At 44.2% G+C, this 15,268-nt stretch overlaps 2 protein-coding genes across 2 annotated transcripts; one reads left to right on the forward strand and one right to left on the reverse strand.

The window, feature by feature from the left end:
- The first annotated feature begins 3,710 nt into the window (after window positions 1-3,710).
- Window positions 3,711-4,793, forward strand: LOC123967182 (glucocorticoid modulatory element-binding protein 2-like). The gene is made up of 2 exons (XM_046043217.1): window positions 3,711-3,854; window positions 3,944-4,793. The coding sequence occupies exons 1-2, from the start codon at window positions 3,770-3,772 to the stop codon at window positions 4,513-4,515; spliced, it is 657 nt and encodes a 218-aa protein (XP_045899173.1). The 5' UTR covers window positions 3,711-3,769; the 3' UTR covers window positions 4,516-4,793.
- A 1,928-nt stretch (window positions 4,794-6,721) lies between these two features.
- Window positions 6,722-11,006, reverse strand: pdyn (prodynorphin). Its single transcript, XM_046043216.1, has 4 exons — window positions 10,989-11,006; window positions 8,427-8,746; window positions 7,983-8,119; window positions 6,722-7,425 (listed from the first exon to the last, which is right to left on the reverse strand). Exons 3-4 carry the CDS (start codon window positions 8,103-8,105, stop codon window positions 6,877-6,879), a joined length of 672 nt encoding a protein of 223 aa, XP_045899172.1. The 5' UTR covers window positions 8,106-8,119; window positions 8,427-8,746; window positions 10,989-11,006; the 3' UTR covers window positions 6,722-6,876.
- Between the last annotated feature and the right edge of the window lie 4,262 nt (window positions 11,007-15,268).

Here is a 15,268-nt window from a genome sequence, read left to right on the forward strand (position 1 = left end):
CCTGTTGCACTCCAGAGTTTCCCCCTCAACGTCACTTCCCACTCCCTATCCGGTGTCAAAACAATAATGAGAAGAAAAAAAACCAACACACAGAAAGCATGTTCACCATCACATTAAAAGCTGTACATGAAGGCAGAATAGCCGACTATTACAGCCCCCCTCCATCCCAAAGCCAATGAAGCAGGGGGACACATCAGTGGTCTCATGCACGACCGTAATGATCGCCAACCGGAACTCAGGCAGCCACCGATCCCAGTCCTGATGGTGTTCCCCTACAAAGGAGACGATTATGGTCTTCAGGGTTAGGTAATGATGCCAGTATTCCACTGCCCACACTACAGCCAAGCACTCCTTTTCTGTGGTGGAATACGTCAGATCAACACCATGGAGAGCTCTTGAAGCAAACACAATGGCTCTGTCTTCACCATTGATTGTCTGCATCAGGACAGCCCCCAAACCCACATCACTGGAGTCACAATGCACCTGAAAGCCAGCGTGGGGCTTTGGCTGAGCAAGCACTGGTGGGGACTGCAGTAACCCTTTTAAGGTGTTCACTGGGTAGTAGGATTAAGAGAGTTTAGCTTGTTTAGAAATTATACTGTAGATTGCTACAAATATTTATATTTGCTTAGTGTTTGGGCCCCTATGTACAAGGTGTCCCATTTTCTTCTAATGATTTTACTTGTATTTTAATGTTTTGGTGAAAAAACTAAACTGGACTGAACTAATCTGAGCTTGGCATGCTGCAGCGATAAAGAATAAAGTAACACTAAAACTAATAAAAACTAAACTTAAACTAAGCATTTTCAAAAAATAAAAACTAAACTAAATTAGCAAACCCACGTTAAAAACTAAAACAAACAAAAAGTAAGTAAATAAATAAAAAATAAAAACTAATGAAAAAGCCAAACTATAATAACCTTGATTGAGAGTCAGATGTGCCTTGTGAAGTTTTTTAAAGACTGCCTCCAGGTCACACAGATGCTGCTCCGGAGTCCTGGAGAAGAAAATAATGTTATCTGCACTAACCAGCTCAGGCTGTGTGTTCAAAAGGGAAAAGGGGCATCACCTATTTCCTCAGGTGGGGCTTCAGGACAATTTGGATTACGCACATGAAATCTAAGCCCAGCAGCAAAGGCACGCAAAGTTGATCATCACTGAGTACATGTATGCTGACGGTGACATGGGCTTCGTGAAGGGAGAGGAGCAGGGTGGTCGTCCCTATAGCTTTTCTCTCTTGCCCATTTGCAATGATAAACTTTGGAATTTCACTCGCACTCAGTGTCTCGCCTGCCTTCTTTGCGTTGTTCTACAGGGTTTTACTCATTAGGGAGTAAGTGCACCCTGAATCAAGGACAGCATCTCCACTGCAGCCTCGGATGGCTATTGGCACCACCAGGAGAGTTGGAACACCAAGAACGGTGGCCACATCCGCACTATGCCCCCAACCTTGACCGTGCTCAGGTTTTTTGCTGGGTCTTTTGGAAGAGCGGTCTGAAGAGTGTGACTGCTGTACACAATTCCAATAATCCTTAGAGTTACTCCAATCCTTCTCAATAAGCAACCCCACCTTGACCATCTGGTCCACAGTAGACACGATGCCCTGCAGCCCACTGGCCAACCTTGGGTTACATGCACGATCGGCTCTTCTGGCACTTCAGTGGGGTCGTTTGCCAGGGTCATTGTCATCGTCATTCCCAGGAAACTCAACAAACGTAACCTATTGACCTCAGGTGAAGATGCCAACGATGGTCGTTCAGTCTTGGCCACGGGTAGTCCTAACGACTGTAACGACTGTTGTTACAGCAACCAGGAACACTAACAAACCAGCGGTATCGATGACCACTGAGGTTAAATAGCTGAGTTTCCCTGCCAGTCATTCAGAACTGAAGAAGTCCTTTGGATGAGGGACGAAACGTCTTCCAGTATCTTCAACCAAGTCCAGTTGCCCTTGACTTTAACCTTCGTTGGAGTACAAAAGGTGTTTGTGGTGAAAACCAAGGCTGTGTCAACTACTTAACATTATTTTACAGCAGGACAAGCAGGTGTACAACAACACCAAAATTAATTAATCCAGATCTCCGTACAGTCAACCTCTGTAATCACCTCAACAGGTATCAGATCCGCCTGTTACCTTGGATTTTGCGTAATGTACTTTCCTGTTGCTGTTTTGGTGTAAGGTGAATTGTTACAGAAGGTTTATACATTTTATAGCGCAGATACACAACACACTGGGGACGCTTTCCGCTCAGCTTGCTCTCATTGGCTGCTGCAGGGTTCTGATCGGAGGCTCCCTGATTTCAAATTGTAAATATCAAACAAGTTTGAAATCGGGGAACCTCTGATCCAGTCTGCGACCTTCAGGTTGTGTCTGTAAACCCCTCTCACTACAGGATCATTTGGCTCGATAATCTGTTCTGACCAGCCTCTGCTCAAGATTGTTGGGAGGATGAATTGGACCTCGAAAAGTGTCAGATGGATGTGATTTGAGACATCGCTTGAGCACCCTCCATACAGCTCCCTCTGAGACACTAAAGGCTTTATGTACAGTAGAACTGGAAACACCTGGATACCAGGGCTCTACGCTTTTTCCCAAGGAGCACATGTGCTCCTAAATCAAAATATTTAGGAGCACAGAGAAAAATGTTCAAGTAACATAGTTTAACAAACTATTTATTATATAAATATTTATGTTACGTGTGTGCTCCTTCTTCTTGTGAAGGCGCGCAGCCATGTGTGAAACCATTGGAGGACTATGGATTTGAAGACCCGTGTATCTGGACACTTGGCATTGACCTTAATATTTTTTCGAAGCTTTTTAAAATATTGAAACAGATGTTTTGAAAATTTTTAAAATTTAAAACAGTTTTTAAAACACTCAAAAATCACTCATCACAAAAGACCTTACTGTGATTGGTGCTTGTGTAGTTTTTGAACCATGGATGGATTCAAGATATACCAGCAGCACCCACACAACCCACACCATACCTAATGTAAACAAGACTTCTGAACGGTATTACAGTAACTTTAGTAAAACAGAATAAGGGGAACGTGTTGCTCTAGGGGCTAGAAGGAACACATACTGGCACACTGGCATCCCGTGCAGTAGAAATCTGCATTTGCCCACTGCAACTTTCCACTTTCACTAATTTAATCTAATAGTATACTGTTAATATGTTAATATATTAATTATATAATTGTTCTATATGCATTGTCATTTTATATAGGCCTAAAAGTAGGCTATACTATATAGCCCACCACAAATATAATATTAATTCCAGTTGGACCAAACAGCAGTTTCATGTTTCTGAGTAGTTTAAATCCTTGTGCAAGAAAAATGGCCTACATTGGTCTCTTAATTTGTTTATGCTACTATTTCATCAGTAATCAGAACCATTCATGTAGCTGGAGTTCAACATTTGAAAGTTTACTGTAGCACGTCAAGCCTTTTTTTATGTCCTGACCCATCCAGGCTGTGATTGGTCAGTTGACGAAAAGTGACTTTAACAAGCACATCGATTTTATGAAAAGATTATAGTAGGTTTTCGTTACCCGCACATTGTGCTCGTAAATAATTTTTCCGGTTCACACGGATCGATTTTTATGGGGGCATATGCGAGCAAAATGGTCGCACCGTAGAGCCCTGACTTAAAACATATGGAAACGCACTTGACTGTATGAAATTTGAGACATGTCTGCTTCCCAGTGAACATTGCAGTTTGTCTTTTCAGATGCTGTTTTGCTGAACAACACAGTGCAGAACTTTGGGATGTTGGACCTGGTGAAGAAGGTTCTGGCGAGCCATAAGAGCCAGATGGACCGTTACAGAGAGCAGTACACGCGGAGCCTGGCCTGTCAGTAGGACGCTCTTCTATAGTCCTGTTGTTAGAACCTGTATCTGTAAGCGTTCTGTCTGTTGCTGACGCCTCGTCTCCTCCTGCAGCTCTGGAGCAGCAGTGTGACGAGCACAGGAAGCGAGCCAAGGAGCTGAAGAGCAAATCCCAGCACCTGAACAACGTCCTAATGACCCTTACCCCGGTCCCTGCACCCCCTGCACCCAAGCGTCCCCGGCTGACCCGTGCCGTCTCCGGTCCGGCCTCGGTCAACGCCACTCCAGCCCAGATCACTCTGCCTCTGAACCAGCTGACCAGCCTGCCGCTGGGCAAGGTGCTGACTGTCGCGGGGGGCCCCGCTGGCACCAACCTCGGGGGCTACACACTCCTGACCTCCTCGCTCTCTGGGTCGGAGTTGACGGGCGACGCCTCTAACCTGACTGTTCTATCCGCAGCAGCAGGTCAGGAGGGCACCGGTTCCTTCGTGAAGGTGGTCGGCCCTCAGTTCCAGCTGGTGACGCTGCCGGCCCCGCTGCAGAGCTTGGCCACCGCAGTGCAACAGCAGGTCAGCAGCATCAGTGTGGTGGACGCCACGGCAACCAATTCACAAGAGGACGACCAGGCGGATGGCGATGACGAAGGCCAGCCAGAGCAGGTCAAAGAGGAAGAGGGGGAGCAGTGAGGCAGCTGCTCCTGAACGGCCTTCACCTCATCATCCTGGACTCTGGACTGAGTGATGGCTCGTCCACTTTCTGACTTCAGACCGCGGCGTGTTCAACGCTTGAGCCTCCCTGTTACACGTCCTTCAATTCAGTTTGTCAGAGTGGCGTCTGATGTCCGCTGTAAATATGGATTTGTAAATAATATATTTGATACAGCTGTTTGTGTAGGGATGTGATCCATTTAAGCTGGAGACAGCAGCATCGTTCAGTTTGGTAATAAATGTTCAGTTTTCCAGAACAGTGTCTTTACGTCCTGTTCAATATTAATATCATCCTGTCTTATCAGTGTGAAGTGGATGCAGAGGAACTGGGACTTTTTTACCTTTTCCCTTGTCTCTTTTCATCCCTCTAAAGGAGGAGAAAAAGAGAAAGCAGCTCGCCATCTTCAAGTCTTATTGACTTACCAGATTCTAAATTCATTAAGACAATAAAAAGGTTACCAACGTTTTGCCACCTCCAAACATTAACTTGGCATTTTCCCCTGAGAAGAGTGATATTGATCATCAAGCTTTTATTTATATAATTTATATTTCCCAGGAAGTTATCAGATGAATGAAGAGGGCAGTTTTACACTCTGTGTTGCATCTAGACTTAGATGTTATGAGGTAATGTGATCGACAGTTTATACCATATGACTGCAGTTTCATGGGGTAGGTGTGTTGGGAGCCCTCCCAGCATGCACTGGGGCAACAGATTGTTGCTCCACCATTTTTTCACCCGTCACTGCGGCTGTCTGACTTTCAGTGATTATCAGAAATCAATCAGATACAGGCTTAATCACAAACTCTTTTCATCAAAGTGAGTTCTGCAGTTTTAGTTTTTAAATTAGAGCTCTGTCCCTGCTGGTCTTCAACAGTCAGAATCTTTGAGTTTAGTAATATGGTTCAGTTTATTAAACCACGTTTTTAGTGTAGAGGCTTTTATTTTGTTGAATATTTCATCAGGTATAAGTGCAGGTACCTCTTCTTAATTAAAGTTACACCGACAGATCATCATGTTTCTCAGTAAGCTGCATGTTTCCATCTCAGAATGATCAATTCTTTGTGGTTCAGTCTAAAACGTCTCTGCTGTCAATGCCCCTCTGCAGGTTTGGGTTTAAGGACATGTTGCTATGATGACAGTTCCAGATTACTTTTTAACCAGCTTCTAAGAACCAGAGGATCCAGAGATCAACTCCATAATGTGGATTCCTCAGTTACCTTCCCCTGCTGCCTCAGCTGATCAAACAGAAGATGATTTATGGATCTGCACCATGTGACCAACACCAGCTAAACAGGATGTGCCGGACAGTCATGCAGGAGATGCACTGATCATTTCAGCTTTAATGTAGCTTCTTAATCAGAATACCAAAAGCTGCCAACAGAACACAGTTGTCTGATTAGTGAACATTTTTTGACCCAGTAGGAGAAACGTGCTTGGCCACAAGATGGCGCAACAGTCTCCCTGTTCAGGGGCTCCCTGCTGCTCCGACCTGGTCTGGCTTTTTGGTTCTCCTGCTCCCAGATGTGCGGTTTTGTCGTCAGGCTGCCCGTTGGAGTGTTTGCATAATCATTTGATTGATCAGGCTGATGAACACCGACTGTTAAGGTCTTTGATAGACTGACAGAAATGATCAGTGATCAGTGTGTGAATTCTGTTTTTGCTTTACAGATAGATCAAACTTTAGGCTGCAACACCGCATGGCTGGTGGTTTGACAGTGAAGGTCAGGTAATGGGCAGGCTGTGCATTTGCCAGTTCTGAGATTAATTTCAAAGATCAATAAGCTCAGGGTAAATTTGGCACAAACGCCCCCCACCCTACTGCTTTTCAGTATTTTGTTTCACCTTCATAGTTCCCCAAACAAGCCAACCTTAAATCATAGGATAGGCCTACAATTAGGATGTGAACCACATTTAGAGTAGAAGTTTAAAATGTATTTAAAGTGCCGCTCAGTGTTTTTAACGTATGCCGATTTTTGTCTATCTTATTACAGACACTCGTCACGTCCAGGTCTGTCAATAAGAAAATCGCCTTTTTTCTAAATGGAGTTTGGCACGGTGCAACGGAACGCACTGAGGCTGAATTCAGTCGCACAACTTCTTCTGAACTTGTTGGACAACAAAAAAAACGTGTTTTTATTCATAGTTTTATGAAACAAGCATCCTTTATTGAATGAAAGACGACGATGCCAAGAACACAGAGATGAGAGCAGTTATACAGAAGGCAACCGAGCAGGCTGGAAGCAAGGCAGGCAGGTATATGATGCTTGTTGGATAAATGGGGGTTATTTCACGTGAACCTGCACAAGTTCGTAGTAGTTTTTTCTCTCAGCAGATTTCCTCTATAGGCTCCAGTCATCATAGGAGTAATACGGCTCCTCCGCTGAGCGCACTGACACTTTGAACTGGCGGCGCAGAAAGCCTCCGTACCGCTTGTCCCACTTCAGGTTGTTCAACTTTGGTCGGATTCTCCTCATGAAGCCTCCGTAGCGCTTCTGCAGCTCCTCGGGCTCGTCGCTCTCCTGCTCCACAGAGCTACTCCTCTTTGACTTGGGGCCGAATTTGCGTAAAAAGCCGCCGTAACGTTTAACCAAACTGTGGAGCATCTGATCCGCATCGTCTGCATCGTCTGCAACACCCCTCTCCTCCAGGCTCTTCCACAAGTCCTCGTATTTCTTTGGCATCCCTCCGGCCTTCAGAATGAAATTGTCGCGCCATGGAGAGGCGAAGATCTTGTTCTTGTCGATCCTCTTGATGAAGCCGCCATAGCGCTTGACCAGGTCTGCCTGCTGGCTCTCCTCCTCCGCTGCAGCCTCCTCCTGGCTGAAGTCCGCCAGCCCCGGAGCCCGTCCGCAGCTCTCCAGCTGCCCCTCACACTCCGGACCGCACCCCTGCAGGAGACGCACAGAAAAGCGTGAAACACCCGACATGCCTGCGCACACGCGTCAACACAGTGAGGCGCTACTAGAAGGCAGCCTCACACCTTTATTGTTTGTTGAGTACATTTTTAAGGGTTTAATGGTCCGTTTGAGCAAACAATCTGAACCCCAAGTTCCTCGTTAGATTTACAGAGCAGCTGTGAAGAGCTAACTTTCTAATCTTTACACAGTCCAAAGCTTTACTGCTTCTAAAGAAAGATTCAAACCCAAGATGCCATGACTTTACGCCCCACAGATTCTGGGTGTTTCCTCATTCAGTCGGACACATTTGGTGTCTTTAACAACTGGATTTAGGAAACTAAAAGGATAAAAATTAAATAAAAGTTCTGTTGGACAAATAAAATAATACTTTTTGAAGTTTCATGATTTCAGATGTCAATTCCAATGAGTGTAATTTTAACTTTTAAAAATGCAATAAAAGCCCGATAAATCCTTCAACCAGCAAGAGTTCGTTTCCACTTGTCTCGGAAAACGTAAAGTCAGTCAGGTGAGGCTGTCTCTGGTCTTACCAGGTTGTTAAAGACGGCTTCGGAGCTGAGCATCTGCTGCACGCATTGCTGACACTGTGAAGAGCAATCTGCGTGGATGGAGGGCGGCATGCTCAGCATCAGCACCAGGACATACCACTCCATTCTTCACCAGATCCCTGCCACACACACAAAGAAAACACACGCAGTGTCGGTGAGTCTGGATGAGATCAGACCGGCTTTCTTTGAGGACTCACAGACCCCAGACATTTATGGCATAACTTCACCTGCACTGATGAAAAGACTTGTTTCTTGGACACATCCTTAATTTAGTCAGTTTTAATAATAACTCATTAAACACCCCATGTTTCTGATCAATGGAGATCGCGCGCGGTGCGTAATGGCGCACTGGCGCCTTTGTTATTTAACACCAAGCAGAGAAAGAAGTTCAGACAGACAGTCACGTAGAAAGTGTTGAGTCAGTACCTCAGGAGTTGGACAGATACTTCCAGCCGTGTTAAGACTCGCAGAGGTGCATCTACCATCAAATGGAAACTCGCTGTCCGCCTTCCAACACTCGTGTTTCTGTCTTTTATCGCCGGAGACTCGGCTGTGTCACCGCAGCGCATCACAGCGGCTTCAGCTGAGGGACCAATGGGAGGGAGACAGACTGCGTAAATAATCTCACCGCCTCCCCGCTCCAGGAGTTTTTAACAACGCCCACACAGAGAAGGTAGCAGCAGCGCACTTCATCCCATCATCATCATCATCAGTCCGCCTCTGGGGAGCCTGGATCAGACCCCAGGCTGTAAATCACACAGACACCAATGAACTAAGCGTTTATTCTCTGAAATAAAGAGAGAACAAGACCTGTACTGAAATCTGAACACTGATATAAAAATACGTGATGTTTTATGCATACACCTGGTAGGGGTGGGTATTTTAATTAAAATGCTCCTGCAGTAAAAAATATTTAAATTTATTTATATTTATTTAATTATATTAAATTATTATAAAAACAATTAAGTCCTTATATTAACATTTATGTTCACTGTATTATTGTATTTCATTGTATTGTTAAAGGGGCATTATGGAGTTTCCAGCGGCCACTTGCTGTGCGGTTCTAAGATTGCAACCAGGCGTGTGCTCGTACGCGTGCTCGCTTGAAGTCGCGAGCGAGCATATGCACTTTCACACAGAAATACCACAATACAGGCAGGAACACCGGCCTTTCTCCAACATGTTCAGGCCATAGGTTCAGGTTCCGTTACTTCAACGTTCCCGCCTCAGAGGCAGATCAACACCAGTACCTTTCATTCAGCGCAGCGAGCCGCATATCGGCACAATCCTCCTGAAAAAAGGCAGAGTGACAGCGGCTATAGACAGACAGGGAGAACAGACAGAGCTGGAAACTCAGGAAAACTCCCACTGCAACGTTACAGTAATAGTTTTATCAGCTGCAGGTTGAACTAACGGTACATTTACTGCATTTAGCCGACGTGCTACAGCGTTAGCTCGCCTTCTTTACTATCTGTCAGAGGTGGGACCAAGTCAACTTTGAGTTTCGAGTCCTAAACTAGTCATAATGCGCTCTTCACCAAATGTAAAACCATTTCAAAAGTTAAAAATAAAAATGCATTGAATGAAGCATTAGCCTGTACAGAAAGAAGTCAGAGGTGCAGTTTCACACAACAAATGTTCTATAATTTCATGAATTAAATAAAATGGTCATGTAGGGCTGCTGATTATTTTGGTCAATATTAAGATCACAATTATTTAACAGGATTAGGCCTACTCCTTAGGAAACATTAAACTATTGAACTTCTAAAATGTAAAACTTTCTTTTTAAAAACTATTATATATGCATTACTCCAAAATCTCATATAGCCCATGAAATCAGAAACGATAATCCAACATTATTAACTTTAAGCAGCGTCTAGTGTGCAAGAGGACGACAGCTGCACAGTTTCCCCCAAGTTGACAGCTTTGGGTGAGGGATGGGTCACTGAGGGGGCTCTGTGTGTGTGTGTGTGTGTGTGTGTGTACACGGAGGGGAGCAGAGCAGTTGACAGGTGAACTATTCGACTTGACGAAGTTACGTTACAGAACGCTGAAATAAAACCATGGTGTTTTGTCGGGAGATGCAGTGACAGAAACCAGCGGTGAGAAAACTATAAATCACTATGATGTTAGAAGCTGCAGACACCGTGGATATTTTACAAGCACCGATCAGGTAAAGCAACACTGAACAACCGTTGTGAAGTTAGTTTTAAGTTGGATATTCGACAGACATTCACCCAGGATCCGGTGACGGCTTCTTACTCAGTTCACCCAGTGTCGGCAGTATAAATGTGGTTAGCTCACCTCCGACAGCTCGCTTTTAAACACCGGGGACCCCCGCTTAGGGACCATCAATAAATTACAATTGTTAAAATAGTGTTATTGGAAAATCATCATTTATTTCAATAGCTTCCATGTCATGTGATCCAAAGACATCAAACCAATGCCGAACTGTAGAGCTACACCTCTTTATTTTCGATTTGAGTTCATATTTAATTTAATATGAATATTTATTAATATTTTATGGAAGAAAATGCGCCTTTTTTCAATAGCTTCTATGTCATGTGACCTACCAACTCTAAACTAATGCCAAATTGTAGTACTACACTAGGCAAATCAGACACACCTCTTCATATTAGATTTGAGTACTTGTTTTATTTTATATTAATATTTATTATTATTTTTTCAATAGCTTCCATGTCATGTGATTCATGGACTCCAAACCAATTTTCTCCAATAAAATATTATTAAACATGTAAGCTATTGAAATAAATGATGATTTTCCAATAACACTATTTTAACACTTGTAATTTATTGATTTTCCCTAAGCTGACCCCCTGTGGTTAAAAGCGAGCTGTCGGAGGTGAGCTAACCGCATTTATACTACCGACACTGAGTGAACTGAGTAAGAAGCCGTCACCGGATCCTGGGTGAATGTCTGTCGAATATCCAGCTTAAAACTAACTTCACCGCGGTCACTGAACACACCTTTTAGACAAGGAGGAGCGGCTCAGCTGTAAAGGAGAGGTGCGCTGGATTTATAATACAAAACGAGTGTCGTTGTGAAACAGCACCCGGCGCTATTATCGTTTTATCTTAATGAACTTGTTTTTATAATTGGTGGAAGCAGCTTCATGCAACAGCTGCGGCATTCTCTCTACACTGTTTCGACCTGCACCGAGCTATGTTGATGCGCTGCGCAAGTTTATATCATAATTTATATTTGGGCATGGGGAGTGTCAAGTCAGCTCAAGTCCAAGTGAAGTCACGAGCTTTACTAATGCTCACTATGTTCTTACTCAACATCATCTGAACCCGTTTGGTCTGATGGGCTTCAGCACATACACCTTTATTGTTGTTTTAGATCCTTATGTTATGGTGTTAGTGGACTGCATGTCGTTAGCTGCCGTGTTGTCCCTGTAGTATGAGAGGCTCGGGAGTGCGCACAGGGCTGAAAAGCAGAATAGTGGCTGATGCAAGCAACGGGCATGTGCTTCATTTTTAAGTGAGTTTTGAGCCCATTGACAATAAGGCAATGGAAATTTGATTTATTAAAATCAAAAACAAACATATAACCCCTTTAAGTTTCATGCATTGCAATTTAGCTTGAAGGGCACAATATAAATAAAGTCTGGCTTGGATTGATTAGATTTTTATAGCCTTTAAGGAATATATTCACATGAAATCTGATGGAAGTAGTCCTGTGAAGAACCAAGAGAGAGAGAAGTTTACACCCTGCCTACACACTAAAGTGGACGTGATTATCAGACTGTCTGTTTAAAAACTGTCTGGTGCAGCCACCCCTGATGTGGGGCTGTTGGAGAGGAGGTTGGAAGCACTGCATATGAAGCATACTTAGACCTTACTTAGCATAATGCTGGGGCCAAGGTAGAAGAACCGCCACTTGTGCCTCTGGGTTCCAACCAATTCTACCACCACCGCACACATAATGAATGTTCGAAAAACAAACTATAAAGCAGGATAGGCCGCCTTTCCTAAGACCTGCCTTGACAGCAATCTGTGCAAACGTCAAAGGCTTTTCAACTGCAAAGCAAGTCATCGTGGTGGAAGTGTGACGTCCTCTGTCTACAGGGGGCTCACAGAGTCAATAAGACAATAAATGCTCAACCATACCTGGTGTGATCCTAGCAACTGAGTGGCCCCATCGACAATATGGCAAGTCAAAGAAGACTGCGTCAAGACACTTCCCACAGGGATGTAGAGTGGAGCACAAACCAGGACTATCCAAGGAAATGAAAGAGCTCTATGAAGAAGACAGTACAATCAAGACCCTGGAGTCACAAAACCTCACATTAGATGAGTTGGAAGTCTGCGACTCCTCACTAAAAGCAGGAAAAGTGATTAGACTTGATTAAATCTCAGCTAAGCAGCTAAGACACTGATGTGTGGACTGGAAATGCCTTAACCGACCGGGACCTGCAGGGGCCGACTGGGGGAAAAATGGCCCAGGAATTTGTTTCCGGTCAGCCCACTCTCTGGACACAGCATTGGTCAGGGGCTCCGAGTCTTTAGAGGTTTTTATTCCTGCATTCTTGAGAATTTTATCCATCAGGCAGGTAGGCAGCAGTAGCAGAACAGTTTCATGTAGACAGCAGCTAAAGCAGGTTGAGAGTTAACAGCATTTATCATTTCAGTAGTTTTTGTTTCCTTAACCCAGAAACAGATCTGACTTGTGGCTAACCTCTAAGCTAATCAAACCATAAACAGGAAGCCATCATATTAACGTCTCATTGATCACTGTGGAGCTGCTAGTAACTGATGTAACGGTTGAAGCAGCAGAACCAAAAGCACTTTGCACCTGCCTCGAGCCTATTCTTTTTTTCCCCACCTTTATGTTCCGTGTTTTTTATCCATGATCTTTGAAGGTTAGGGGTTAGGTCCACTTTTTCTGTTTGATTATGTTCTGACGGAAGTGTGTGATTGCTTGACATAGCCAGTCATATTAAAACAGCCCCGCCCGGGCCCCATCCCGTCTGGGCCAGTAACCACACAGTATGGGCTAGTCCATCAAGGCACAAAACAATCGATTTCAACTGTAGTTTTTTGTCTCTATTTTAATACTCTGTGGTTTATCGGCCCAATTGTCTAGCGGCTGACTGGGAAAACTCCTGGTACTGCCAATGACCATGCATCCTTGGCGATCGGGAACTGGGAGATGCAAGGTAACACTGCAGAAATGGGGTTACCTGGGGATCAAAGACGTGACGTTCAAATGTGGTACAGATCCACATACCATGGACCACTTACTATGCTGCCCACTGCTGAAACAGCTCTACACACCTGAGGACTTCACAGAATAAAAAACAACAGAGCAAAATACTGTGTTCAGATCAGGGTAGAGTTTGTGTAGACAAGCTGAAAGGAAGAAGCTTCTTGCGATTCGAGAGGTAGCCGACGGTTCTCCTAAACTTGTTTTTGTCTTTTACCATTGACTTTCTTGTTGTTTGCTGTGTCTTGTTGTTTGTAATGATGATGCAATGTGTCAAATGGAAAATGTAATAGAACACATACAGCCATACTTTGTCCTCAAGGTAAATACAAATGCAAGGTTTTCAGCCAGCAGAGACAATAATACAGAACGTACCCGCCTCTCTGCAGATCCAGACCTACTGTAAGTCACCGTTAGGTCCCTGTGGTCCGTAAATGCCTTCAGGTAGCTTTATGTTTGACAATACTTACAGTGGAAGGACCTGATTAAACTAGTCATACTGTACATGGTGCACAGTTTTCACTCTGGTATGATAACAAGCCTTTCACTGGATTATTCCAAAATAAGACCTGGTTTTTGGTTTGCTCATGTGGTTTGTTATGGATAGTAGATATCACACACTTCATTATACTCCGGACAACCTAACATTTCATTCTGTTTGCACATATTATTTCAAGTTAATTCTTCACCTAAAGTTAAAAATGAATCTCTGTAACTACCATGACAACTGTGTTCAACATTTCATCACTTACTACACTGACGGTTTTCCTCTAGACCACAGAAGCTGCTGCCTGCAGGACTCAGGGGGCTGTCACCTCCTGCAATTAAAATTTATATCTTTCAACACACAGAACATGATGTTCACACACTAGTGGCAGGGCGTAAACACGAGGCTACAGTCTGCTCCACAGCTACTGGCCTGGTATTCTTGGTGGCCAGGAGAGGAATCCTGATGTTTTTGGTGACTGCCTTCCTCTAGCACCATCAACAGCACACATTTCCACACATATCAAAATATAATGGACAGGTTGTTATGAAATATCCCCAGAGGATGGACTCTCTCCATTTCCCTTCCTGTCCTTCTTTCTAGCTACACCCTCAAAATGTTATGTTTGTACATGTGTGAACAAGTACACATTTCCACATGTTGTGGATATTCATGGCCCCCGGGGGATGGACCGTAAATACAGATAATGGTAGGTCAGGTGAACGCTGGCGGAGTCCGGATCAGTTAACCATTAATTTAATGTCTTAGTTGTGAAAATATTCTGCCTCTCTGATGCCCGACGGCCTGGTGGGAGGTTAAAAAGGCCTCCAAAAGGGAAGGGGTGTAGGGATTAACTCAAAAAGGAAGTATTCCTCTCCTGCCTGATGCCTTTCCTGTCCCGCCCGAACCTGCAGTGTCCTCATCGTCCCCGGAGTCAGTGTCCTTGTCACACCAATCGTGGTCATGGTTAGAAGCCAATACTGACAGTTTCCTCCTTTGTTAAATTCTAATCTTCTGTTGACCCATCGAGCCTCCCAGACCTCCTTCCTTGCTCTTAAAGAACACCAACTCACTTCCTCTGTGGCTCCTGACAGACAAAAGTAATTATTCCTACGGCTACTGGAGGGATTTGTCTCATGACCATAAACAGATGTTGTTTTGACTACGTCTGTCATTACTTTTAGCCGGGACAGTCTACAAAAAGTGTCCTCCTTCAAAAAGCTGCTGTTGTCAAAAAACTTGGTAGCGAGTTTTAGTGTCTTCTGATGACTTTTCAGAAGCTTTAATAGATGTTTTATCCTGTGCTGTGAGGAACATGGTGGAGCTCTGTTCTGTCAGAGTTTGACACTCTTTGTTTTGATGACGCCATTTAGACACAGTTGTGTGCGATGTGACTAATCACTTTCTGGACAAATAATGGATGCAGGTTGGGGAGTCTGAGCCGGACTTTCTGCACAGTATTGCCTTTCGCAGACCCTGAACACGCATTGCAGCGTTCTCCACAAGATAAAATCTGAAACCACAAAGTAACTCTAGTGGAGCTCACAGTGA

This window comes from Micropterus dolomieu, unplaced genomic scaffold (assembly GCF_021292245.1).
Source record: "Micropterus dolomieu isolate WLL.071019.BEF.003 ecotype Adirondacks unplaced genomic scaffold, ASM2129224v1 scaffold_110, whole genome shotgun sequence".
In the NCBI taxonomy this organism is placed as follows: domain Eukaryota; kingdom Metazoa; phylum Chordata; class Actinopteri; order Centrarchiformes; family Centrarchidae; genus Micropterus; species Micropterus dolomieu.

What these genes read in the sequence shown, in the direction of transcription:
- LOC123967182 (XM_046043217.1), top strand. Translation starts at nt 3,770, where the DNA reads ATGTTGGACCTGGTGAAGAAGGTTCTGGCGAGCCATAAGAGCCAGATG. An exon ending in GTACACGCGGAGCCTGGCCT is followed by an intron (nt 3,855 to 3,943) that starts GTCAGTAGGACG and finishes CTCCTCCTGCAG; the next exon opens with CTCTGGAGCAGCAGTGTGAC.
- pdyn (XM_046043216.1), bottom strand. Translation starts at nt 8,105, where the DNA reads ATGGAGTGGTATGTCCTGGTGCTGATGCTGAGCATGCCGCCCTCCATC. An exon ending in AAGCCGTCTTTAACAACCTG is followed by an intron (nt 7,426 to 7,982) that starts GTAAGACCAGAG and finishes CGTCTCCTGCAG; the next exon opens with GGGTGCGGTCCGGAGTGTGA.